We start from the raw sequence: 26,152 nt of genomic DNA, 5'->3' as shown, positions 1-26,152 counted from the left end.
CAGGTGAGAAGCTGGCACACCGCTGATCTCGGTGGAGTTCCCTGCTGGGAAGCAGAGATCACAATCAGCCCCCGCCCCGGCTTCCCCGCGCTGTCCCCCAGGCTCCAGAGCTGTCAAAGCGCCTGCTCCGGCAGCCTGGCCCAGGCAGCTCCCCACAGGCCCAGCCCGCTGTCTGCCATCTCTGACGGAGCATGGCTGCTGGTTCGGCTCTGCCCTGTGGACGGCTCCCATTCCAGTGGCTCTCTGGGCAGGGCTGAGGGCAAAGCCCTGAGCCATCCGAACGGGGCCATCGCCACGCGCCTGGCACTGATTGAAGATGCCAGTGGCAGGCGAGAAGGAGCGGGCCCCAGCCCCCCCGGGGACACCTCGGAGCACCGGGCAGGCTGGCTGTCGGCAGGCCCCGGTTCATGGCCTCGGTCCCGCTCGCGGGATGTGGGTACCACGCAGCCCATGTCAGCGCTGCCCGTGCTCGGCGGCCCAGGGAGGAGATGTGTTCTCTGGGCCCCAGCCCAGCACGCTCCCCAGGGCCTGGCGGGGCAAACTGGGATCTGGTGAGCTGCCGCTGCCCAGGCCTGCCTCGGCTTCCCGGGCCACAGCGGAGGGGGAGCTGAGGGCCGAGCGGGGCTCTGGCATGGGGGGCAGGGCCCTGGCGCAGGGCAGTGCTAGCTCTGCAGGGCTCAGGGACTGGGAGAGGCCGGTGTCCAGGGGCGCCGCAGAGCGTGGGGCCCCGCGACCTGCCTGCTCGGTTCCCCCAAGGGCCAGCTGGGAGTGGGCGGCGGCACGACGTGTCAGGCACGCGCACCACCCCCTCCGTGCTGCCGCCGGGCGAGCGCCGCGCCGGCCCCGTGCTGGGCTTGCCCTCGGCGTGTGCCGTGACTGCCTTCTCTCCCTCCAGGCTGCGCCTTCCTCACGTACTGCGCCCGGGACTCTGCCCTGAAAGCCCAGAGTGCCTTGCATGAGCAGAAGACGTTACCTGGGGTAAGTGACGCCAGCTGGTTCTCCGGGCAGGGGTTGGGCTGTGGGGCGCTGCCCGGGGCGCAGGTCGCTTGCCCGGGGGCGGAAGCCCAAGTCAGGTCTTAGCTGTGGGGCCGGCTGGAGTCAGGCGCGAGCCAGCAGGGGCCGTGCGGCTGTCGGGCACGAGGGGCTCCCTGCCCGAAGGGCCGGCGGGCCGGTGAGGGTGACGCGTTCTGTGACGACGTGTCGGGGAGCCCCCAGCCCTGCACCCCTGGAGCAGCCAGAACAGTCTCTGCCAGCCGGTAGAACAGGGGCGGTTTGTTTCTCCAGGGTGCAGCCCAGCACAGACGGGACGTGGCTACAGGAGTCAGGGCCAGGCTGCCTCAGCCCCCTTGGGGTGGGTGCCTGGGCCCTGGACTCCTTAGTGTCTCCTTCATGGTTCCAGCCCAAGGCTGCCTCGCTCCCAGACCCTGCCCCCCAGCCAGGTGCCGTCTCTGCCCCCTTCCCTTTGTCTCTCCCCTGGGGGAGCTTTTATCTGCTCAGGCTGGGCCCGGGTGTCTGGGCGAAGTGGGGGCGTCAGTGGGAATCGCAGCTCCCAGCGCAGGGGGACACCGGGTTACAGAGCAGACCCCCCCCCCCACTACGTCACAGACGCGTTCGGAGAGGACCCAGAGCCAGGCTTCTGCTGTGCCAGGCCCAGCGCGTTACGTGTCTGCTCGATGCAACCATCCCGGGGACTGGAGGGGGGTGGCCCCAGCAGCCAAGTGGACTGGTGCCACAACGTTACGCCATTCCCCCCTCCGGGAAGTGCATCGCGCTGTTCTCTGCTGCTGCACGCATCGTGGGGCTCCGTTTCCGTCGCTCACTGAGCCAGTGACCCCGGGTCTCTGTGCGGAGGGGTCACGGAGGCACCCAGGCGGCAGCACGGCCACTAGCCCCAGGCCCGATGGCGCAGGGCAGCGTGCAGCTCCCCGGGCAGGTTTGGTGCATCTCCCCCACTGCCTGGGAGTCGGCAGGATCCAGGCCTTTAGCCGTGCGCCCCTTCCCTGCCAGCTTCTGCCCCCGAGTAGCTCCGGGGCCAATGTGTGACTTCCCTTCCCTGAGTCGGTGGAGTCACTGTGCCTGGCTCCAAGCCAGGATGCAAGAGAACCCGGATTGCTGCTTGGGGCGCCCAGTGGCTGCTTCCACAGGGATCCCCCGTGTCTACAGAGTGTGGGCGTGTGGGGGGACTCGGAGGGCGGGGGGCTAGCACGAGGCCAACGCTCTGCCTGGCAGGGAGTCTCGCCCGCAGGTGCCAAGTCCCCGGCAATCCAGGTGGGTGTATGAGCGGCTGATTTCAGTGGAGTGAGGGGGTCCCCCACGGTCCCCCACGGCCTCGCAGGGTCCCCCACGGCCTCGCTGGGGGCTGTTGCGCACTTGTGAGGAGGGCGGGGCAAGAGCCGGTGGGTGGGTGAGCTGGCTGGTGGGAACGTGAAGTCCAGTGCCCCTCAGCCGAGCCCCCGCCCAAGGCCTTGGGCCGATGCTGCGAAGCCCAAGCCGCCGAGGCGAGACAAAGCTGCGCGGTGGCACCATGCCGAGGGCCTCAGCCGGCTCCGCTCGCCCAGGCCGGAGCGTCGTCGCAGCCCCCCGCAGAGCGGGCCACGCTCTGCCTGTGGCTCTGGGACCATCCGGGGGGGAGGGGCAGCCCTGAGACACCTGGAAGGGGCCTGGCTCCAGGCAGTGCGGAGCAGCCTCCCCGCTAAGGGAGCTCAGTTCGGGCGCTCGCGCCTGTTTGCAGCCCTCGGCCGAGACTCTGGGGTGGGCGGCGGAGCCAAGCCGAGACTCTGGCCCAGGAACGGGATTCCGCTCTCCACTGGCCGGCCCGGCCGGATCCCCGGCAAGAGGGGAGGAGGGTGGCGTAGTGGGGGGCTGGGTGCTCTGTGACCCTCTGTGCTGTGTGACTCACCCACACGTGGACTGGCCCAGCAGATAACAAGGCTCTTCTCAGGGCAGAGACGGAGGGAGGGAGGGGGAGACGGCGACGGCCACCCGGCTGGGGGGCAGGGCCTGGGAGCTGGGCAGTTTTTGGCTGGGATGCCATGAAGAGAGGAGACTAAGCAGGGTGCTGGCAGTTCAGGGGGGCCAGTGGGCCCTGCCCCAAGGGGTCTAGGGCTGCCAGCCCCTGAGTCCTGTAGCCACATCACGTACCTCGGAGAAGCAATAACCCCCCTGTTCTACTGGCTGGTGGAGTCTCACCTTGCTGCTATGGGGCTCAGGGTCGGGGGGTCCCCACCACGCCGGCACAGGGGTCTCCCGGGAAGGCTGTTCTCCTGAGCTCTCCAGCCCACGGAAGCGCGGGCGGACTCGGCCAGCCTTCTCCCTCGCCACACAGGAAGTGCCCGGCCCAGGCTGTCACAGGGATCTCGCACCCCACGTCCGGCTCTGCTTGGGGGGAGAGGGCTCCTTGTGCCTGCTGCTAGCAGGGCTGTGTGAAATAACACGGGGGCAATACCCACCGCTCGCCCCCCTAGGCCGCCTTCCCGCCGGATCACTCAGAGCCCTACACGGGCACGAGTTCAGCACCGCTCCCCCCCCACAAGCGCTTAGGCCCTATCCCCAGTGTCCAGATGGGAAACTGAGGCACTCTGTGGGCTTGAGGGTCGCCCCCATAGGAAATCAGTGGAAGAGCAGCTGAGTCTCCTTTGCCCCCCTGCCCCACCAGCCTTGTGCCTCGTTCCTGGGCATCAAACCAAACTACGGACTGAGACAACACACCTGTAACGAACAACCCAGCACCCTGGTTCCTCTAGCATGCCTATGCAACGCTGAAATGTGCTGGCTACCGTCCACGCTGGTGCACTGTGTGTCATAGCCCCTGTACTGCTTGGGGTCCTCCGTGGGGGCGGCAGGGAAGGAATGCTTTCAGGACAGAGGGGCCCTAGTGCAGCTGGCGAGTGAGTTGGAGGCAGCGGTGGTGGTGCAGCACTCTCGGTGCATGTAGCTTCTCTCTGTCGCTGCCTTCTGCCGGCAGTGGCAAATGTTGGGGTGTTGCGGTCGGCTTGGCAGCGGAGGAGGAATGACGGGTGGAGGCTCCAGGTGCTCCCCCTTCGTGCAGCAGGCCTGAGGAGAGGTGGCCCGTGCAGCCTGCCACCATCCCCTCTCTACAGTTCTGGCCCAGACGCCAGTGTCCGGGGGCAGCGCTGCCGGGGGAAATGGCTCTGATTAAAGAGCTCAGGGCACAGACGCCTCCGCCGCTGGCCTCGGGTCCCGAAAAAGAACCGGCCCCACGGAAGCTCCCCAGCCCCGCTGGCATGCTAGAAGGCACGTGCCCCCGGCGTGCCCTGCCACACGCCACGCCTGCCTGCCTGCGTGCAGCTAACGTCCGCCCTGACAGGTGTTGTTTAATGTCTGTGCTCGTCACACGCTCCGCCTTGTCACCCTGCCGAGATCAATGACGCTGTTGTCCAGCCCCACGGTCCCTCCCATCTTGCTGAGTAACTGGCCTGGAGCCCAGTGGCTCAAACACTCACCGGGACTCTGGCACCGGGCGAGTCGGACCTCAGTTTCCCCATCTGTAAAATGGGGGAGGGGCTCCCCGACAAGGGAGCGGTGAGGTTTGGTTAGTGAATGTTTGCAGAGTGCGGGAGAGTCTCAGATGCTGCTCAGCACATGGCCATGGTGACGGCCTCCGGGGTATTTTCCACGGGGGTATCTGCCCCGGGGACCGGGTCTGCCGAGTAAAACAGGCGCTGGGCCCTCGGGGCGTATGGCTGTTACCTGACATGGACCAAGAGCGGTTCGCTCCTGGCGAGAGCTGGGGCAGGGATGTCAATGCCCAGCGGGCTCCCTGGGACCGTGTGGCCCTGCCCCCCTCCGGAGAACGTTTGCCTGGATCTCGCCACCACCAAGCCTCTCTCTGCCGGGAGAGAGCGGGGAGCAGCCGAAGGAGCCCAGGAGGGGCAGAGGGGGGAAGCCCAGCCCAGGGAGGGAAGCAGAGCGCTTGGATTGGAGGAGCGAAGCCAGAGCCCTTGGGGGGGGGGGTGTTTGTGCGTGCGCTTGGTAGTGACTTCTCCACAGGGCCACGTCGCTGCTGCAGCAAGTCGTCGCCGTGGCGGGAGGAGGGCTAAGGCTGCTGTGGGGACACTGAGGCAGGTCACCGTCGTGCCAGGGCTGGCTGCAAGGGGCGCTGAGGGAGCGGTGCTGTACCCCAGAGCCATCAGGCGTCACGTGTGGGATCACAATGAGACCCGGGGGAGGGGTGATCATCCCGCATCTGCTTGCGGGCGGGGGGGAGGAGGTGCCTTCTGCTGAGGTGCTGGCAGAGACAGGCAATGGCAGCGAGGGGCAGCCGAAGCTGGCGAGTGGGCCGCAGGGCCGGCGTAACCAGGGCGCTCTCCCAGGACAGGCGGTTTGCTCCGGGCGCGTGGGGCCCTGGGGTGGGGGGCAGTCGCCTGTGCCTGCGCTGTGTTTGGCTGCGGAGGGGGCGGTCAGCATGTGTGCAGGACGTGCCGCCACATGGCCTCACTCTGCGGGTGCGCCACCCTCGGGACTCGGCAGCGTGGGCAGAGGCGGTGTCTGGCCCCCCTGCGCGTGGGCAGCAGCAAACAAAGGCCTCGCTGCCCCCTGCGTAGGCCCAAGCCCTGTCAGGAGGCTCCCGTGTTCACAGGACACCCAGTTTTAACGAGCTCTGGAGAGCTCCGTCTGGGCTCGCCACCGACAGATCCCCGATTCTGGGAGCTCCCTTCCCCCACCAGAGCCAGGCCGAGTCTCCTTCGGCTGCCGTCAGAGCAGCCGGTGCCGCGCTGGCAAGGAGCCGCGCACACGGCCCCTGTGGGCAGTGCTCTCAAGGAGCGCTCGCTGGGCAGGGAGCCGGGGGCGCTGGGAACCCCGCATGACAGCAGGAGTTGGGGAAAGGGTCTGTTCGGAATGATCTGGCCACCGCCCCTGGGCCCGGCACCAGGAGAGCCAGGGTATGTCTACACTACAAAGTTAGTTCAAACTAACTTTCCTAGGCGCTACACTAGCGCTCCGTTAGTTCGAATTTAATTCGAACTAACGGAGCGCTTAGTTCGAACTAGGTAATCCTCATTCCACGAGGATTAAGCCTAGTTCGAACTTACTAGTTCGAATTAAGGGGTGTGTAGCCCCTTAATTCGAACTAGTAGGAGGCTAGCCCTCCCCAGGTTTCCCTGGTGGCCACTCTGGCCAACACCAGGGAAACTCTACTGCCCCCCTTCCAGCCCCGGACCCCTTAAAGGGGCACGGGCTGGCTACGGTGCCCATGCCAGGTGCAAGCCTGCCAGCACCCAGCTAGCAGACCCTGCACCTGGCACGGATCGAGCCACCCACCCGATGCCCCCCAGCCCTCCCCCTTTTCCCGGGACCAGGCTGGCGGCTCCCGGGAGCTTGCCCGGGACAGCAAGAGGCGGGCACCCGCCTGGGCTAGTGCGGACATCGTGGACCTCGTCCACGATCTCCGCACTAGGCACAGGAAAGTGGCTGGCTTGGGCAGGAGAGCTGCCAGCCTGGCCGCCCAGGAGCAGGTGCGCAAGAGAATCAAGGGGGTCCACTGAGACCCCCGACCCTGAGCCCTGAGCTTACAATGGCCGTCCTGGGTCAGACCAAAGGTCCATCTAGCCCAGTAGCCTGTCTGCCGACAGCGGCCAACCCTAGGGACCCTGGAGCAGATGGACTGAAGACAGTGACCAAGCCATTTGTCTCGTGCCATCCCTCTTCAGCCTTCCACAAACCTTGGGCAGGGACACCACTCCTACCCCCTGGCTAATACCACTCCATGGACCCAACCTCCATGACTTGATCTCACTTCCCTTTAAACTCTGTTCCAGTTCTAGCCTTCACAGCCTCCTGCAGCAAGGAGTTCCACAGGTTGACTCTTTGCTTTGTGAAGAAGAACTTTCTGTTACTAGTTTGAAGCCTGCTACCCATTCCTTTCCTTCGGTGTCCTCTAGTCCTTCTTTATGGGAACTAATGAAGAACTTTTCTGTATGCACCCTCTCCACCCAACTCCTGCTTTTAGAGACCTCTATCCTGTCCCCCCTCCATCTCCTCTTTTCTAAGCTGAAAAGTCCCAGTCTCTTTAGCCTCTCTTCATATGGGACCTGTTCCCAACCCCTGACCATTTTAGTTGCCCTCCCCTCTCCCAGCCTCTCTCTTCCCCTCTCCCACCTCCTTTTCCCAGTCTCCCCCAGTTTTGTTCAATAAAGACAGATTCCATTTTTGAAGACACGTTATCTTTATTTTGTACATCAAGAAGAGGGGCTAGGGAAGGGTAAGTGGAAGGAGGTGAGGGAGGAATGGGGCACGAGCCCCCGATGGGGAGGACTGGGCTGGCTCTGCGGGCTTCTGGGGGTGGAAGCTCTCCTGCAGCCCCCCAATTGCCCCCTCTCCTCAGATGGCAGCCTGCGGCAAGTGCAGCCGGGCTGATGGCCGAGTGCTGTGATGTGCCCTGTGTGGGTACTCCGGGCACTCCAAGCCAGGACTGCTTTGCAAGCGGGGCACCCCTGAGAACTGTCTGTCCGGGATAGGGGTCAGGACCTTTTAAGCACAGCCCTCGGCTAGCCTGAGACAGCATCTCCACGCTCTAAGTCCTCCTCTGATGCCCTGCCGGCACTGCTTCCGGCCATCCTTAACCCCGCTTCAGGGTCCACTTAATGTGGACGCGCTAGTTCAAATTAGCAAAATGCTCATTCGAACTAGTTTTTAGTTCTAGATGCGTTAGTTCGAATTAGCGCTGTAGTGTAGACGTACCCCCAGAGCGGACTTGGACTCAGGCCCCTGGTTAGGGGCCAATCAGAGCTTCTCAGGCCCTGTCCTCATGTTCTCAGCTACGTAGGACAGAGTGGAGCCCTCGGCATCTTCTGGGGCCTTCCAAGCAGCCTCAGTCTCCCGGGATGCCTGTGGGGTGCAGGATGCTGAGCACCACCCAGAACGGACCCCGAGGGCCGAGGCTGGCAAACCCTTAACTTCGTGTGCTGCTCAGTCCCTCCTACGGAGCAAAGCTCCCCCCGAGCCGACGGGACATACGCTCACCCTCATAGCTACACACATGGCTGAACTGGGGCCATGGTGAGGGACACGCAGGAGACGCAGGCTCTGTCTGCACGGGGAGACGCTGCTGTGACAGGAGCAGAGAGCCTGCCGTGCCGAGAGGCCCATGGGAGAGCTCTGTCCTCAGCCGGGCCGGGCCCACGCCTGGCTTAGGTTGGCCCGATTACACCACACATGGTGGGGAGGCGGTGGCGGGTGGCAAGGAAGCCGGTCCAGCCCCTGCTTGCCATTCCCATGGGACAGCGGCACGGAGACTGTGGCTGAAATGCCCAGACAACGGGCTTTGAAACGGGGCCGCTAGCAGCAGCCCTTTGCGGACCACGTCCCCTGGCCGGAAATGGGCACGAGGAAGCGTTTTCTCATCGCACTCTTTTCTCGGAGAAAATCTGGAACTGGATGGGTCTTTTCCACCAGCGTGGTGGGGGTGGCACTGTGGAAGACGCGGCTTTGTGCTTCTCAGTGAGAACAGGAAACTCTCCATGGAAACTGCCAGGCCAAAACAGCGAGCGAGGGGGTTTCCCTCCGAAATGCTCCCAGAAAAGACCAGCTGAGTTTAGCAGGGTGAGTAAGAGGCTCAGTGACCACGGCTGGGATAAAAAGAACCACTTCTCTAGCTATCGTCATGCTTCAGGGCAGCAGCGTCTCTCCAGCTGGGGTCAGGCAGGTTTCCTCGCGGCATGGCCCTAGGGGAGTAGGTGGAGGCCAGGTGCCAGTCTTGGAAGCAGGCAGGCAGTATTCTAGGCAGTGCACCGGATCGTGGTCTGTGTGTGCGGGCGGGTGTGCGGGCGTATGTTAGCAGAGTGCCTGCTCTCTCAATTGCTTCTTTCCGCTGGCTGCGGAGAGACCCTGCTTGGGGCAGAGGCCTGGACGAGGGCAGGCGGGACAGCTACAGCGAGGGATGCGGAGCGTTTACGTTGTTCCAGACGTTATAGCCTCTCCAGGTCACCTGGGGCTTGCTCTGTGGGCCTTGCCTGCGCTCTCTTTGGCTCACCAGCCGGAACAGGGGCAACCCACTCGGGGACGGGAAACTGCCTGTAATGCTCCTGCTTTGGGCGGGCCCAGAGCCCTTCATGGCAGGGGTGTGCCTGGCTTACCTCCGGGCGGGCAGGCTGCAAGGCAGGCCAGGGAGGCTGCCAGAGCATCAGCCATGCAGTGGAGTCATGATGGCCAGCCCAGGCGTGGGTCGGTGCGAGGGCTTGTGAGCCCCGGTGAACTCTGCTGTGAGCCGGGCCGGTTGCACTTTGGGAAGATCCCGGGAAGGGTTCATTGCTCTGGGGGAGAGGCGAGAGCAGAGAGCGGCGGTCTGGGACGGGCTGGGGGTCGGGGCTACGAACCAGGGGCTGTGAGGAGGTCTGAGCTGCTGCCCTCTGGTGGCCGTGCCTGCATCATTCCGTGGCAAGGGGCTGTGGGTCATGCTGCCCCCGTGGCAAAGGGCGGTCCCTTGCCTGCATCCCGTGGAGGGGACCCCTACAAGCGTGGCTCGTGCAGAACAGCCACGTGCAAACATGAGTCGTGCAGGAAATAACCCCGCACACAAAGCGCCATTTTCTCTACTCTCCTGTGATTTGGATCCAAGGGGACGTAGCAGCAGCCTTGGCAACCCGAAGGACACGCTGCTGCCCCCCACACTCCGCCAGGCCAGCCGCAACGCTCCTTCACGAGTCCCGGGGCGGAGTCCGCCTCTCTGCGGGAGGGTGGGTAGCACCGTGCTCGGTCCTGGGTGGGGGAGTCTTTGCCTTCCTTGCTTCCCTCTGTCTGGGGAGGGCTCTGCGCCCTGCCTTACGGGGGGAGGGGCCGAGAAGGGCAGGAAGAAAAGGAGAGTTAGTAGCAGCTTGCAGGTCGCACGCGGCTTTCCCGCCTCAGGCCACCCGTGAGTTCTCCCACCGTGGAAATGCAGCCCCCTCTGGGGGGGGACCCATCATCCCCATGGCAACTCCCGAGCGGAGGGGGTCCTGGCAGGCTGAGCGCCCCCTGGGGCTGGTCTTGGGGTGGTTTTGCTGGATCCTGAGCTGGGGAGGGACACGCGCCTGGGTGAGGAGCCTGCCAGGGCTGGACGCTCCGGGGACACTCTGTGAGGGAGGCCATGGAGGGACCTTGGCCAGGACGTAATCCCTCCAGCAGCCCGGCGCCCCCGGCACCAGGGTCACCAGGCCCAGGCCGCCTCCGGGGCTGCTGTCAGAACTCCCGGGAGTCCGGGACGGAGCGCCCAGCAGCGGCTGCGCCTTAGCTCGGGGAGTGGGGCCGAGCCCCCAGGCCGAGGGGCAGGGCTGCGGCTCCACGGGGTGAGCTGCGTGGGCCCGGCCAGCGGCGCCCTGCGTCCTGCTCGCAGAGAGGCTGCCTGGCGCGAGTGACCGGCGCTAATTGCCTGGCGCTCCGCTTGGCAAACCCGATGGCTGCAGCCCGGAGTCAAACGGGAGGCTGTTAGATGGGGATTGACAGCTGGGGCTGGGGACCTGCTTACAGACGTTCCTCGTGCCCGGCACGCGCGTGCACTGCCGCCGTTGCCTTGGAAACACGCAGGCCCCACATGCCGTGTGGGAAGGAAATTGCAGGCATCCGACAGCCAGGCCCGGTGGGCGCTTGTTCTCGGAGCCTGTGTGGGCAGGCGTGTGCCTGGCGCTGCTGCCGGGCGAGGGTGGCGCCGGGGGGTTGTTCGCGGGGGTTCCGCGCCGCTGCTGCAGCGAGTTTGGGGGCTCAGAGGGGGCTTGGCGCGGCTCATGATGAGGTGTCTCTGGGTTTTCCAGGGCCACACTGGGGCAGGGGTGCTAACGATTAACCAGTTAACGAGTGAGCCTCTCCCCTAACCCCTGATTGGCACTGGTCACGGTTAACCGGTGGGGGCTGCTCCAGCCCCATGGGGCCTGCCGCAGGTGGGGGGTGCTCCTGCCTGGCCAGGTCAGCCCCCATCCACAGCAGGGGGCTGCTCCAGCCCAGCCCAGCCCAGGCGCCTCCCCTCTTGTCCCCAGGGAATCGGATCAACGTTAGGTTTAACGAATCCCCTGGGCTCTGACACCCGGCCAGCGGGGACGGCCCCCCCGCAAGGGGCAGCGGCTCCCGGCCAGGCCTGCGGCGGCGGGCTCACGATCTGGCACTAAGTCGGGGGGACGCTCTCGCGCAGGGGCTGGTCTCTGAGCCCGGCTTGTGTGAGCAACAGAACGTGGCCCCGCTGCGCCCCATTGCCCGGTGCAGTGTTTCATGCCGTGTCGACAGCCCCGCAGAGGTGCCAGCTCAGATCAGGGCCCTGCAGTGCTGGGGCTGGACAGACACACAGACCCTCTGTAACCGGGTGGGCTGCTGCTAGCCAGCCCTGTTCAGTCACCCCCTGCGCCCCAATTAGCAGCCTTCCAGCCGCAGGGCAGGCCTGGTGCAGGCGGGCGGCAGCCTGCACCGATGCCTAGGGAGCTGTGCTCCTGTGGAAGGCCCAGGAAGGTGTGACGGCGCATTGGGGTTTTCCCGTCTCCTGCACCCCCGTAATGGCACGGACAGACTCCACCAGCCAGTAGACTAGAGGGAGTTTATTGCTTCTCCAGGATACAGCACAGCACAGATGGAATCTGGTTCCAGGGCAGGCCTAGGATGCCTCAGCCCCCCTCGAGATGCGGGACACTGGGCCCCTAAATCCCAGCCCCTTTCCCTAGGCTGTCTCCTCCATGCTCCCAGACAGAAACCTCCAGATTGTCCCTTCCAGCCCTGCCCCCCAGCCAGGGGCAGCATTCCACCTTCCTTTGTTCCTCTCCCTGGGGGGTAACTGGTAGAACAGGTTACCTCCCTTCCCATCAGCTACTCAGCTGGGCCGTGGTACAGACAGCAGCCAGTGGGGGTCACCCACAGCCCAAGCCTAGCAACCAGTAAGGTACCCCCACTACGTCACAGGCAGGCCTGGTGCAGGCGGGCGGCAGCCTGCACCGATGCCCAGGGAGCTGTGCTCCTGTGGAAGGCCCAGGAAGGACTGGGGGGGGGCAGTCAGTCAGTGCTCTGTCCCAGTGTAGAGAGACTGAAAGGTGACCTAGAGGAGCTGGGGACAGAGCCAGGGGGCAGGCTGTAGGCAGCCCAAGCGGGGTGGGAAAATCTCATCACCCTGGAAGGTAAACTAACTCTGGGGGTGCTGTGACTTGTGAATCCCTGGGGGAAACAGAAAATCCTGCTGAGGGAAACTGAGGCAGGGCATGCCTGCAGCCCCATGTTTAGCCAGCAGGGGGAGCTACAGGGCAGCATTCTCTAGAGTGGCTGCCCCAAAGAGCTTACAGTACAGACAGGGCAGGAAGTATTATCCTCAGCTTGCAGAGGGGGAAACTGAGGCACAGAGCGGCTAAGACACCTGCTCTGGGGAGCCTGTGGCAGAGCAAGGGACTGAATCCTGGACTCCTAGGAGCCAGGCCCTGCCTCAGTATTTCCTTCACTCCCATTAGCAGGAAGAGGCAGGTGTTTTTCAGTAACCCAAGCCAGACAGCGTCCTGAGTTTGAATCGGGTGGCATGGTGTGACGTAGTGGGGGTACTTGCTGGGCTGTGGTGACCTCTGCTGTCTGGAGCAAGACCCAGCAGGGAAAACCTCGCTATGCAAAGGTGACGCCAAACCTGTTGAACCAGACACCCCCCCATGGAGAGGAACAAAGGAAGGTGGATGCTGCCCTGGCTGGGGGGCAGGGCTGGAAGAGTGTGGGTTAGTTGCTGTCTGGGAGCATGGAGGAGACAGCCTAGGGAAAGGGGCTGGAGTTTAGGGGCCCAGTCTCCCCCCATCTCAAGGGGGCCTGAGGCATCCTAGCCCAGCTCTGTGACCAGATTACATATGTGCTGTGCTGTATCCTGGAGAGGCAATAAACTTCCTCTATTCCACCGGCTGGTGCAGTCTGGTTGTGCCATTTCGGGGTGCAGGAGACGGGGGACCCCCAACGTGCCGTCACACATGGAAGGGAGCTGGACTCGGCTGCTGTGATGGGCATGTGGGTGCATGCGTGTGCCAGGTGCTCAGACCATTCCCAGCCGAACGGCCAGGCCGAAACGGTCTGGCGTTCCCAGAGCTCGCCTGGAAATGGTGCTGCTGCCTTGAGCCGAAGGGTGAACAGGAAAAGTCCTCCCCTGTTGTCTAACCGGGGTGAGGGGGAAACACCCCACCCACCAGCTTCTGCTTGGCTAGCCGGTGTGCCCCCGGGGCATGTGCTGGCTTGCTCCAGGAGGATTCCTACAGCTGGAAGAAGGAGGATTTCACAGGCTGGGGACACGCAGCTGGTTAGCAAACCGGCTGGAGTCCACGGCTGACAGGGACCGTGGGGACCAGCTAGTCTGACCCCCCGCCCCGTGCAGCAAGCCTTGAATTAACCCCATCTTGAACCAGAGATGATCTCTTAGAAAAACATCCACCTCTTGATTGGAAAACAGCTTTGAAAAAGCCTCGGTCAGTTGTCCGAGGGCCAATTCCCCTTGCACCCTTCTCCGTCCCGCAGTGCCCCTCTGAACTTGTCTAGCGTCCATGCCTCTGCCGGCTGGACCGAAGAGTGCTCTGTGGTTCCCCCCAGGTAGCGACAGGCCCATCGCCTTGACCCTGAGCCGTAGGCCACTGCCCCAGACCCAGAGCTCCCAAAGCCGGCCCCTGAATCCACCCTGCAGCTCCACTCGAAATGAGCCTCTTCCTGCCTCTGTCAAAATGGCCGCTTGCTGTGGGCAGCGCCGGGCGGGGGGCAGCTGAGCCCTGGCAAACGGCGTGCCTGGGTGGCTTTGCAGCACTGTGCGGATTCCCTTTAAGGGTGGGCGTGTGGAGTGAGCATGTGCGGAGCGAGGAGGAGGATGGCAGAGCAGCCCGGAGGCCTGGCTGGGGTGTAGCAGCGCCGGGGAGGCACTCCGCGATGCGGGAGGAAAGGTGCGTGTGGGGTGAACGCAGAGCAGGCAGCTGTCAGGGGAGCGCTGCCGGGGCCTGGCCGGGCTGCGCGTTTGCTCTGGCTGCGTCTGCGGAGATTAGATTCCACGTCCTCTGTCTGACAGCGGCAGGGGGCTGGAAACCTGCGCGGGTCTCCATGGGCAGGCCCCAGCCTGGGGAGGGGATGCGCAGCGGGCTGGGGCCCGGAAGCTCCTGCTCTCTGAATAGATCCCTCTGCTGTATCACGTTTGCCTTTTGTGTGCGCCGGCTCTGAAGAGCAGGGTGCCTGGAGATGGACGCTGGCTGTCAGTCACTGCTCAGCATCGGGCCAGCTGTGTGTGCGGGCTCCGCTCCTGGCCTCCCCAGCACCCCCGCTGGCTCTTCCCATGCCCGATCCCCCTGGTCTGCATGGAGCCTGCCCAGACCGCAGCGGTGAGAGGGACTAAGCGCGAGTCCGGACGGTGCGCCAGCCTCCGCGGTGCAAGCAGAGCCGATGGGCCCTGTGCGCACAGGAGTGGGCTATGAGTCAGGCTCCCAGCATGCAGCGCTCCGGCGGGAGAGGGGGTTGCTGGGCAGGTGGCAGGCCCAAAGGTAGCGTGAGCCGGCAGCGGGAGGGCGTGTGCCTCGGGGAACCGGCTCCGGCAGAGTGGAGGGCCCTGGCCCCCGTGGCCTTTGGGTTTGGTTCAGCCGCCTGCTGCTTGCTCAGGTGGGGCGGGGTGCTGGAGCGTGCCCCCCAGGGCAGGACCCGGCGGAGACTCACAGCCAGTGTGTGGGCATTCCGCGGAACGGCGTTCGGTCGCGGGGAATCGGGTTCACCCCGGCGGGGCAGTGCAGCCGTGTCCGCGGGGCCTAGCGCTGCTGCACCTTCTCTGGCTGGGGGCTGGTGAACCTCCGCCGCACCTCGGGGGGCCGCCCCGGGGGAGATTGGCTCCCCAGAGCCCAGCCTGCAAAGCAGAGTCTGGTGCATGAGTAGCTCAGGGCCTCCTGGCCCAGCCAAGGGACCGGCACGCTGGCCCACAGACAGCCCAGGTCTGGGGACAGTGGGGGGCCTGACCCTGCCTGGAGCACGGCTTGGCAGCACATGTGTGGGTTCTTGTGGGGTTTCTCCCAGGCTGTCTGCCTGCAGCCTGACGTGGGCCGGCCGAGAGCTGTAGCTTTTCCCGGCCTCTGGGGAGAAGCAGCCGGCCCAGGCTGGGAGCACGCAGTGAAGGCAGGGGGCTGTGCGGCCGGGACATGCCCCGCTCGGAAAGACGTGAGGTGCAGGTTTCACCCAACACCTGGGGAGCGCCTGTGGGCTGTGAGCACAGCCTGGAGATCCAGGAGCGGTTGCCCTCGGCTGGGAGGGGAGGCAGCAGATGCCGTGGATTCACAGGGGGCTCTGCACATGTCCAGGCCCTGGCCCCTGCCTGAAGCCGTCCCTCAGGGCCCGTTGCCAGGTGTGCCATCGCTAAGGAAGATGCTGTAGGCTCTTTGGTTACTAAGGCTGCCTCTGCTAGTGGCCTCCAGCGCCGTGCCCCTCCCAGGTGCAGACAGGTGCCTCTGGCCCCGGGCACCCACTTGTGTCACCGGCTCATGCTCGTGGCCCGGGGTAATGAGGCAGCACCAGCTAGCAGGACACTGGGGGCTTCTGCTCCTGACACCGCCTGTGTGCCTCAGTTTCCTCATCTATGCAGTGGGGGATGCTGCGGCTCAAGGCATGATGGGAACGTGATGGGCAGTGGAGGATTAGCCACGGGGCCAATGGGGCCCATCCCCAGGGGTCCTGCCCAATTGGGAGAGCCTCTGGAAAATCGGTGTCCCTGGGCCCTGACACGCTGCGCCCCCTGCAGTTGCTGCCGGGGAGCGTCAAAGGCCGGCACGCTGGCAGGGTCATGCCGCAGGCAGCCCTGTCCTCTCCCGGGGGCGGGCGAGGCTGATGGTGGGAGGGGACCCCCCTGTGTGAGGGCGCGGGCGGGGGGCTGCTGTGCTCACTCGCTACCAGGCCTGCCCTGTCCCCGCCTCTGCCACCCCTGCCCGCCGGCTGCTCCGGGCACTGCCCGCTCTGGTGAGGCCTCCGGCACGGCCCAGAATCCTTTGCTCTCAGCTGCCATGGCCTCCTTTAAAACGTGAGTGCAAAGGATTCTGGGAAATTGCCGACTCCTGCAGCGTGGGAGCAAGCAGAGCCAGAGCCACGCCGCCCCTTGGCAGCAGGGTGGCTCAGTGCGGGGGGCAGGAAGGGTGAGGCAGCCCCCCCCGTCCTGCGGGCAGAGAGGAAGAGGCAGTGCCGGCTCCTGTGAGCCACCCCCCATAGCTGCCCCCTCGGGCATTGAGGCAGCGTGGGGGAGTCTCTTGGAGAGCAGGCTGGCGGCCTCTGGTGCCCGTTCTGCCTGGCCCAGGCTGCCTGCCGTGAAACAGCTACTTGCGACCGGGCACTGGCAGAGCTGTCTGTAAATTACCAGGGACCATCGCCCTGTCCCCCAGGGTGCAGCTCCAAGGGGGGAGCACCCGCACACGCCCCCCAATCCTGGCTGGGGACTGCCGTGGGCTCGCTCTTCCGCTGACCACCATCCGGGGGAGGGGCTGAGGGAGCTCTTGAGATCAGGGCTGGGTAGCCCTGGTGTCTGGAGAAGCTGGAGCTGTTCCGTGCCCGGAGTCCTAGGACTGACTCTGGGTGGCGCTGCCAAGAGAGCTCCCTCAGCGCCAGCCCCGGAGCCCCTGTGTTGGCGGGGAGAAGTGCCCAGCAGCTCCTTTGCCCGGTTTGGGGTGCCGAGCAGCAAGAGCAGAGCAGGGGCACCCTGTTTTTATTGAAATGGGCCCCGGGCCCCCATTCTCCTGGCTTGGAGAAGGGCGGGATCGGCCTGACTGAGATCAGGCATTTTCCTCACCCGGTCTCCAGCGCATCCCTCACCCAACTGTGAAGGGTGGTACTGCCCCCCCACCCTCCATTGGGAGCAGCAGCCGGGGCGGGAGGCGCCGTGTTCCCTGGAGGTGGGGGTCTGTGTATTGCAGGCTGGGGCAGCACTCATCTTGGGGGGACTGAGCTGTTGTGCAGGATACAAAGGGAGAAGCCTTCCAAGCAGGCTGATGGCTGGGAAATTCATTGGCCAAGGGCCGGCGGGGGGCATGGAGCCACAACTCAGGAGACCTGGGCTCTGTCGCCTGTGAAGATCCCAAGCGGCGCCTCAGTTCCCCACATCCGAAGAGGAGAACTCGACCTCACGGGCCGTCGGGAGACTGCATGAAGTGATGACGGTGCGGTGCTGGGAGACTAGACTGGTGCATGCCTGAGATGCGCCCATACAGGCCTCTGGGGTGAATCCAAGCAGGGTTTGGGACAGGACAGGGCAAGAGAATTCAGCTTTAATTGCCCATGCTGACATTTCGCTGGGACTCCAGCTGTCACACCTCTACCCTCCTGTGATGGACCAGGCCAGGTCTGGCCACTGCTGAAGGCGCCCGCTCAGGGCAAATTGCTCAAAATCAGAGCTCCTTACAGCCCCTGACTGGAGACCGTCCTCGCTCAGGCCATACACCAGTCACACTGAGCAAAACCCCTCAGAGACCCCAGCTCTCCCTGTGCCCCAATCCGCCCCGGGCCTGCACACAGGTGAGGGGTTTTAGAACCCGATCTCACCTACCCCGAACGGGTCTTTCTGCTCCCAAAGATCCAGCCACCGTTCCCAATCAATTTACACTCTGGATCGTACCCACAAGACCATGCTGAGCCAATCCTTTAGAATCTACCATCTAAAGGTTTATTAATGAAAGAAAGAAAAGCAAGAGAGTGAGGTTGTTAAAGGAGAATACATTACATGCATCGAATCTCCCAGTTCTTGATACAGGCTCTTAGCTGAGATGTTATAAACTACTATCTTAAAAGTCTCTGGTGTACATCCTATGTCAGGATGGGCCAACAACTCTCCCCAGCTCACTGTTCCTCACGAGGCTGCATCTGGGATCAGTAGCAGAATTGAAGGCAAGATGGAGTCTGCCTCACGGCATCTTAGATCCATCCCTGGTATCTTTTAAGCTGGAGCAGGTCACATGGCCCAGTGACCTATCCCTGTGTCCCATGCCAGCAATCATGATACTGGCTGGTTTGCAGGTCCCAGTCACATTCCTCAGGTGCGTATTGGTCTCTCTGAGAACCTTGTCCCTGGAGCCTTGCTAATTAGCGTAGTGACTGACTGAACATTCCTTCCCATTGGTCTGTCTCAGAGGCCGTGTCCAGACTCAGGGGTTTCTTCGGGAAAAGTAGCCTTTTCCCGAAAAAACTTCCCCTGCGTCCAGACTCAAGCCGCGTTCTTTCGAAATTATTTCGAAAGAACGCGGCTTTTCTTTCGATGGCGGTAAACCTCAATTTACGAGGAAGAACGCCTTCTTTCGAAAGTTCCTCTTTCGAAAGAAGGCGTTCTTCAATGTAAAGAGGCCGTCTTCGAAAGAGAGCATCCAGACTCGCTGGGTGCTCTCTTTTGAAAAAGCGGATTTCTCTTTCGAAAGATCCGCCTGCAGTCTAGACGCGATCTTTCGAAAGAGGCTCTTTCGAAAGATGCTTTCGAAAGAGGCTCTTTCGAAAGAAGCCTGCAGTCTAGACATAGCCAGACAGAGACTCTTCCAGCCTCAACACAGAGTCCATAGTTATAACTCCACACAGAGACATCACACAAGTACATGAGTAGAATATATAGAATCAGTAGAACAGAAGCTTTCATTAGACACCTGTGACGGACCGGGCCGTGTCTGGGCACTGCTGAGGGCATCCGCTCAGGGTGAATTGCTCAAATCCGGGGTTCCTTACAGCCCCCGGACTGGTGACCTTCCCAAACCGGCCACAAACCAGTCCCACAGAGCGCTTCAGCTGCCTCCCTGAAGCCTCCCGAGCAAAATCCCTCCAACACTCCAGCAATATCCGTGCCCCAGATGGCCCCAGGCCTCATACCCAGGTGGGGGGGTCTTAGAACCCAATCCCACCTACCCGGAACAAGTTCTGTCCGGTTCCAAGAAACCAGTCACAGATCCCTGGTCAATTTACCTTTTGGACCTTACCCACAAATCACGCTGGGCCAATCCTTTAGCATCTAACATCTAAAGGTTTATTATTACAATAAAGAAAAGCATGAGAGTAAGGTTGTTAAAGGATAGTACATTACATGCATCGCATCTCCCAGTTCTCGATGCAGGCTCTAGCAGAGATGTTACAGCTGCTGTCTTAAAAGTCCTTGTTGCACATCCTAGGATAAGGATGGGTTCACAGGTCTTCCGGGCTCTTCGATCCCTGCAGTGCTGCCTCTGGGATGAAGTGCTGAGCTGAGAACCAAGATGGCATCGACCACATGGCCTCTTTATACCTCCTTCCTGGTCTCTTCTTGGCCGCAGCAGGTCACCTGGCCAGCGGCCAATCTCTGTGCTCCCTGCTGGCAGCTCTCAGGTGACAGCCCCCATTCTTTAGGTGTGTCCTTGGCCCATTGAGAGCCATTGTCCCACAGGGCCTCACTAATTAGCATGTCCACAGGCCCGGCCCTGCCCAATGCTCAATCACATGCAGGGAAATATTCAATATCCATACAAGTACATGCTAATAATTGCATACACAGATATTCTACAAACACATGAACAGCGTACATAGGACTACCAGACAGTAAGCTTCTAGTCAACACCTCACATGGCCCCCTTTTATACCATTTCTGGGGCCAACACCCCCACCTATGGGTGCATCAGTGATCTGGCTGCTTCCCTCAAATTCGGTAATGTGACAACACCTCACATGGCCCCCTTTGTACACACTTTGGGTCAAACACCCCCCCCGCACAGGTGCAGCAGTGACCTGTCTGATCCCCTTAAAATCCACCTTAATGTGACACCTTATGCACTGGCCAAAGGGATTTTCATGACTATGAGTGGCCAGTGAGCAGTCCTGTGCACCTTAGAGACTAACCCAAACCTGTATCTGTAGTAGAACGGACTTTTGGGGGCACAACCCGCTTCTCCTGGTGAGATGATCTTGAGTGGAGAAAAAAAGGGGGGGGGAGGGGGCTCAGAATAAGAAGGAAGAGGGAAGAAAAACAATTACCTGTCAATTGTAGTCTGGGTGCTAATGAGGCTAACTGAGTGGGCTAGAAATGTCCCGCCTTAGCTTTCGATGTCAGTTGGGTGTTGGAAGTAAGGAAAGCAGGTCTGATGCTATGTTAACCAGTTCAAGTCTTTGTTCAATCCAAGGGAGACAGGGTCAAATTCTGCACCTTCTCTCTGTAATTGGTTTGTGAAATTCCCTTGTAGAAGGATGGCTACCTTTAAATCCATGAATGAGTGCTCCGGCAGGCTAAAATGTTCCCCTCGGGTGTCTGTGTTACCTATTCTTAGGGCTCGACAAACTATACAATCTACTCGCCTGTGGCAAGTAGATTTCAGCCACGCGCCCTGTTCATTCGTGGCGCACACATGCGCAATGCGGCTCTTGCACATGTGCAGTACGGGGCTGGCGAGCAGTTTCTGCCGTCGTTTGTCAAGCCCTGCCTATTCTGATGTCTGATTTGTGTCCATTAATCTTTTGGCGCAGAGACTGTCTGGTTTGGCCAATATCCATGGCAGAGGTGCGTTGCTGGCACTTGATGGAATATATCACGTTAGAGCGGGGGTTCCCAGCCTGGGGTACGCGTACCCCCAAAGGGTACGAGACGCTTGTCAAGGGGGTATGGGCAATATTTGGTAAAAAATTAGATTATCCTAATTGAAATATTCCCAAATAGTAGTGTTAGTGAAAAAAGTTGAGGATTCTAGAGTCTAGAATTTAGTTCCTTTCCTATTGAATAGGGGGTGCGGGAAGGTTTACTGAAAGCCAAGGAGGTACAGGGACTGAAAAAGGTTGGGAAGCCCTGCCTGAGAGGATGTGCAGTTGTATGGCTGATGTGGTTTGGGCCTGTGATGGTGTTGCTCGTAGAGATGTGTGGACAGAGCTGGCAACAGGGTTTGTTGCAGGGGTAGGTTCCTGGGGGAGTGTGTCTGAGGTGTGTTGTGTGGCTGCTGGAAAGGATTTGCTTCAGGTTGGTAGTTGTCTGTAGGTGAGGCTGGGCCTGTCCCCCAGCGCCTGTGAGAGTGAGGGATCCTTTTCCTGGCTAGGCTGTAGATTGTCAAAGATGCACTGGAGGGGTTTGAGCTGGGGGTGGGCGATAGGTGCTGGCCAGTGGGGTGCTGTTACTCCCTTGCTGGGCCTGTCTCGAAGAAGCAGATTCCTGGGTACTTGCCTGGCTGTCAGTCTGTTCCTTGCTTCCCCGAGTGGGTATTTCAGTTGTAGGAATGCCTGACACAGATCTTGCAGGCGTCTGTCTCTGTAGGATTGGAGCAGATCCGGTTGTCTCTTAGGGCCTGGCTGTAGACCCGTGTGATGTGTCCTGGCTGGAAGCTAGAGGCGTGCAGAGAAGCAAGAGATCCTCTTGCGAGGAGGCAGATGGCAAGTTACGAACCGTTTAACTGCTGCTCTCCTCCTTGTGTGTTCTGCAACTTTGCTGGCTGTTTCCTTCAATGAAGTTTTCAAATTGCATTTGGAAAAACGCGCTGGCTGCCCCACTGCCATTTCAGTGTTTGTCGCTTGAGAGCTACTGATCCGATCGGCCTGCGCCGGGCGTGGCATTTCAGCCCTACCCGATCTACCCAACAAGCCGGGGTGACGGTTTTGGCTGCCTGTATTTGACTGGGCTAGTCTTAACGTGCCCATGCAGTAGTGACAGGTTCTCCCCTTCCCCGCATCACCCATTCAAAACAGCCTGTGCCAGGAAGTGTGAGATAAGGAAACAGAGTGAGGTTTCCAAACCCACAGTGCTAGCCCAACTCTGCCCTCATGGCGTCAGTGGTAAAAGTCCCATTCGTGTCAATGGGGGCAGAGTCTCTTAAACCCCCTCTCTTAAACCCCCTGCGCATGTGAGCTAAGCTGTGAAATCAGGCTCTCCTGGCTCAGTCGCGATGCATCTTGGCAGCGGAGTTGCGTCTTCCTCAGACGCCAACCTGGGAGCTGCTTGGGAAAGGCCGTCTCTTCCGGCGATGCGTCTTGACGAAAATAACCCCCAGAAATGTCACTCTGCACACGTGTCTCGGCCAGTCTTTTCGGCTGCTCGGGGACCTGTGCTGGGCTCCCTTGCTGCCATCAGCTATTTCGTCCTCTCATTGCTGGATGGTCAGGCATTTTCCCAGGAAAATCTCCGCGTGGTTGAAATCCAAAGCAAACGCTGTGAGGGGAACGCTGCCCGGCGTGTTGGGAGGGGAATGCTCCCGCGCCGCTCTGCGGAGAACAGACTGGCGGTGAGGTCTGGATTCAGGGGCGGCTCCAGTGAGTTTCACTGCCATGCTGGAGGGCTGAGTGAGGCCCAGTTTAAGGGGGTATTTGAGGCGCCCTGTCCCCCCAGCCTCCGAGTGTATCTGCCAGGCAGTCTGGCATGTGCTTAGCTGCTAAGACCTAGCCTCAGAGGTCTGTAGGCCTGGGGGATGCAGCACAAGGAGCTGAATCCCAGGTGCTGGAGTTGTTGGAGGAATGGGGAAGAAATCCGCGCCCACTGGGCTTTCTTGCCCTCCTTATGCAACGAAACAACCCCTCAGAGGAGTGTAGGCTGAGAACGTGCTGCGTTATTCAGCCGTGTCAGCAACGTGCTGGGCGGCAGCGGAAACTCCTGCTGGCAAACAGGAAGTGGGGAGGGAGGGCTGGATGGATGGAGGGGCATGGGCGGGTGGATGGATGGATAGAGGAGGTGGGGCAGCCCGTCTTCTTAGGCTTTCTTAGTAAGGGGGAAGCCACGTTGCAACCCTCCACTCCCGAGTTGTTTCCGCGCCGGCTTGGTCGTGGCTGCTACAGCCGTGGCTGGCCACACACGACTAAGCGCCCAGCAAGCGGCGGTGCCCACGGCAGCCGCGCAGGTCAGGAGAGAGGCTGGAAATCCCACGCCGCAGGGACCCGCTGCCCTGGAAAGGCTCCCAGGCAGGGGCTCAGCATCAGCTCCTGCAGCTCTGCTGGCTGGTGGTAGCCAAGTCACTTCAGCAGGGCCTCCGTGTTGCCAGCTCCAAAGCGGGGCTAATGGCCCTTCCCCACCAGTGTACAGAGCCCTCCGCGCCTCCTCGGGGCACAGCCGGGCGCTTCGGTCCTCGCTGCCGCTGCCTCTCTGCCTGCTGGCCCGAGGGCCGCCCCGCCCTGCCGCTACCTCCCCGGCCTGCCGCTGCCTCGCTGCCCCACCCCGCCGCTGCCTCGCCACCACTCCCTCCCTGCCCCGCCGCTGCCTCGCCGCCCCACCCCGCCGCTGCCTTGCCGCCCCACCCCGCCGCTGCCTCCACACCCCGCCGCTGCCTCGCCACCACTCCCTCCCTGCCCCGCCGCTGCCTCGCCGCCCCACTCCGCCCCGCCGCTCCCTCCCTGCCTCGCCCCGCTGCTGCCTCCCCGCTCTGCCGTTCCCTCACCTCCCTGCCCCGCCCTGCCGTTCCCTCAGCGCCCTGCCGCTCCCTCCCTGCCTCGCCCCACTGCTGCCTCCCCGCTCTGCCGTTCCCTCACCTCCCTGCCCCGCCCTGCCGTTCCCTCAGCGCCCTGCCGCTCCCTCCCTGCCTCGCCCCACTGCTGCCTCCCCGCCCTGCCGTTCCCTCACCTCCCTGCCCCGTCCTGCCGCTCCCTCCCTGCCTCGCCCCACTGCTGCCTCCCCGCCCTGCCGTTCCCTCACCTCCCTGCCCCGCCCTGCCGCTCCCTCCCTGCCTCGCCCCGCTGCTGCCTCGCCACCCCGCCCCGCCCTGCCACTCCCTCTCCACCCCGCTGCTCCCTCCAGCCTGCAGAGCACTGGGACCTCCAGGTACTCACCTGCCAGGAGCTCGCTGCTCCAGGCAGGGGGCTGAGAACCAAGCTGGGCAGGGGGATCCCAACCTGATGCCACTGGCTTCCTGGGAGCAGGGCTTGGCCCAGCAACTCCGCACAGTCACCTCCTCCCTTGCCTGGCTAGTGTGCAACCGCTGCGCGGTCCCAGCCAAGCGGCCCCCCGGGGCAGCTCCCAGCAACATGCCAGGGGGCCGCGCGCTGGTTTGGGGGGCGGGGTAGTGCAGAGCGAGTGGAGGTGCCGCTGAGATGAAATATTCCCAAAGCCGCAAGCCAGAGCATTGATTTCCTCCCGCGTGTGTGCTGTTCTGCTTTATGTGGGCTTCGACCTCCTGAGCTTAACAAAGTGAAAATAAATATTTAATTATTCTCCTAAATAAAAATCAATAGTGCTGCTGGTTGGCTAAGTAAATCGCTGGGCCCATAAATCGCCTCCCCCCAGCTGCAGATCTCCTAGGAAGGTTACGGCTAATGGAGAGAGGCCTTCGCTAAATGGTGCTGCACAGAAGCCATAATTAAAGAGCAGGAGGGGCCGGACGGACCACAGGGAAAACACCGGCCCAGGCTGGGTTTGCTCGGGGTCCAGCGCCCGTGCCCCTGCTGTTGCCCAGAGAGGATTCCCGGGGCGTAGGCCAGCACCCTGCTGAGCAGCAAGACGGAGCCAGAGCGACAGAGCGCGTCGGTGGGCAGGTGTGTGCAGCGCGTGGGAATGGAGAGTGTGTTCTCACAGCAGGGCTGCAGTGTGCGTGCGCATGCGTATACATGTGTGTGCACCTGCGTGTGTGCACGTGTGTGCACTAGAAAGGAGCTACCCATGTCAGAACCTAAGCACGGCCATGTTGGGATGGGTCCGTCTGGCCCGGCCTCCGGCCCTTGGATGGTGCGGGTGTCAGAGGCTGCAGAGGGAAGGAACAGAGCAGGGCCACGTGACTGGTCCCAGCGCCTGGCACTCAGAGGTGTGGGACACACGGGGCCAGGTGTGCGGCACGAGGGCTCTGGCAGGCGTGTGCGATGCCTGTGCCCTGGCTAGGCCCTGCTGTCCCAGCCGTGCACGCAGGGAGAGTTCTTGCTTGGCCCACTCTGGTGCTCTCTGGTAGAGCCCAGCTGCCTCCAGGCCAGCTCCCTGCTGCAGGGTTTGGGAAGCGCCAGCGCGCCGACATTACGCCCAATGGCCCGTCCAGCCTTAGGCTGCCGGCGCCCAGCTGGCCTGGCCCTGTCTCGGCCCGGGCAGCCGTCAGAGACCTGAGGCTTGTGCCCGCCGGCAGGTGCCTCCAGCCAGCTGCTGCTGCCATCCAGAGGCGAGTTTTTAATCTCGGTATAAAATGGAATCGGATCTTCCCCTTTGGTGAGTTCCTCCGCCGGCAGCTCAGTCGCTGGGCGTGGCCCAGGGCCGGGGGCTGGCCCGACCGGTGTGGGACGCTGACGGAGGAGCGTTCGGCTCCCGTGTTCGAGCGCCGACCGACGCCTCCGCTGCCCTGCCTGCCGCTCCCTGGGCATCGGCCTTGCCTTGCGTCCCTCCCTGCCATGGGTGTGGGAATCCCTGCTGTCCTGGGGAGGCGGAGCCCCGCCAACCCTGCTGGCCTTGGGCGCTAATGGTGCCCGCAGGCACCCCCCGTCCTTGGGTGCTAGCAGTGCCCCCGGGCGACCCCCCATCCCTGGGCGCTTCCCTGTGGGCCTAGCTCAGGAGCCTGGCTCGGCTGGGAGATCTCCAGGCGTGGGGGGCAGAGGGGCACCGGGGGTAGATGGAGGGACACGTGGTGGGCAGAGGGACACCGGGGGTGGATGGAGGAGGACACGTGGGGGGCAGAGGGGCACCGGGGGTAGATGGAGGGACACACGTGGGGGCAGAGGGGCACTGGGGGTAGATGGAGGGACACACGTGGGGGCAGAGGGGCACCGGGGGTAGATGGAGGGACACACGTGGGGGCAGAGGGGCACTGGGGGTAGATGGAGGGACACACGTGGGGGCAGAGGGGCACTGGGGGTAGATGGAGGGACACACGTGGGGGCAGAGGGGCACTGGGGGTAGATGGAGGGACACACGTGGGGGCAGAGGGGCACCGGGGGTAGATGGAGGGACACACGTGGGGGGCAGAGGGGCACCGGGGGTAGATGGAGGGACACACGTGGGGGGCAGAGGGGCACTGGGGGTAGATGGACACTATCTCCTGAGCTGAAAGCTGAGCCATGATCACACCGTCCCTTGCTCTGCCTCATCCCGGGTGACGGGGCCGCGGGTAAAGCTGCGCAGCCCTTGCTGCCGTGGGCTGCACTTCAGCACCTGGGACAGCGCCGGGCTGGTTCCTGGTGGACAGGGGCCCAGGGAGCCGGGAACCCGGGGGCTGCGTTTGATCCCAGCCTGGCCGGTGAGCAGGACGTGGTGACTGGGGGGGGGGGCTCCTCAGAACAAGGCCAGGGGCTGTGGCATTTCTAACCCCGCGGCGGCTCTCCAGGGCAGTCGTGGGGGGACGGGACCTGCAGGGAG

The 26,152-nt window shown here is 62.7% G+C and overlaps 1 protein-coding gene across 1 annotated transcript in view; it reads left to right on the top strand.

Moving 5' to 3' along the window:
• Positions 1-26,152, top strand: part of CELF6 (CUGBP Elav-like family member 6) — a 94,608-nt gene that overhangs the window by 12,495 nt on the left and 55,961 nt on the right. The window contains exon 2 of the mRNA XM_075897550.1: positions 896-978. Coding sequence (XP_075753665.1) covers positions 896-978 — 83 coding nt within the window. The remainder of the gene's footprint in view (positions 1-895; positions 979-26,152) is intronic.

Source organism: Pelodiscus sinensis, chromosome 14 (assembly GCF_049634645.1).
Source record: "Pelodiscus sinensis isolate JC-2024 chromosome 14, ASM4963464v1, whole genome shotgun sequence".
NCBI classification, from domain to species: Eukaryota; Metazoa; Chordata; order Testudines; family Trionychidae; genus Pelodiscus; species Pelodiscus sinensis.
The sequence above is the reverse complement of the archived record's forward strand: the minus strand, read 5'-3'. Positions and strand labels throughout refer to the sequence as shown.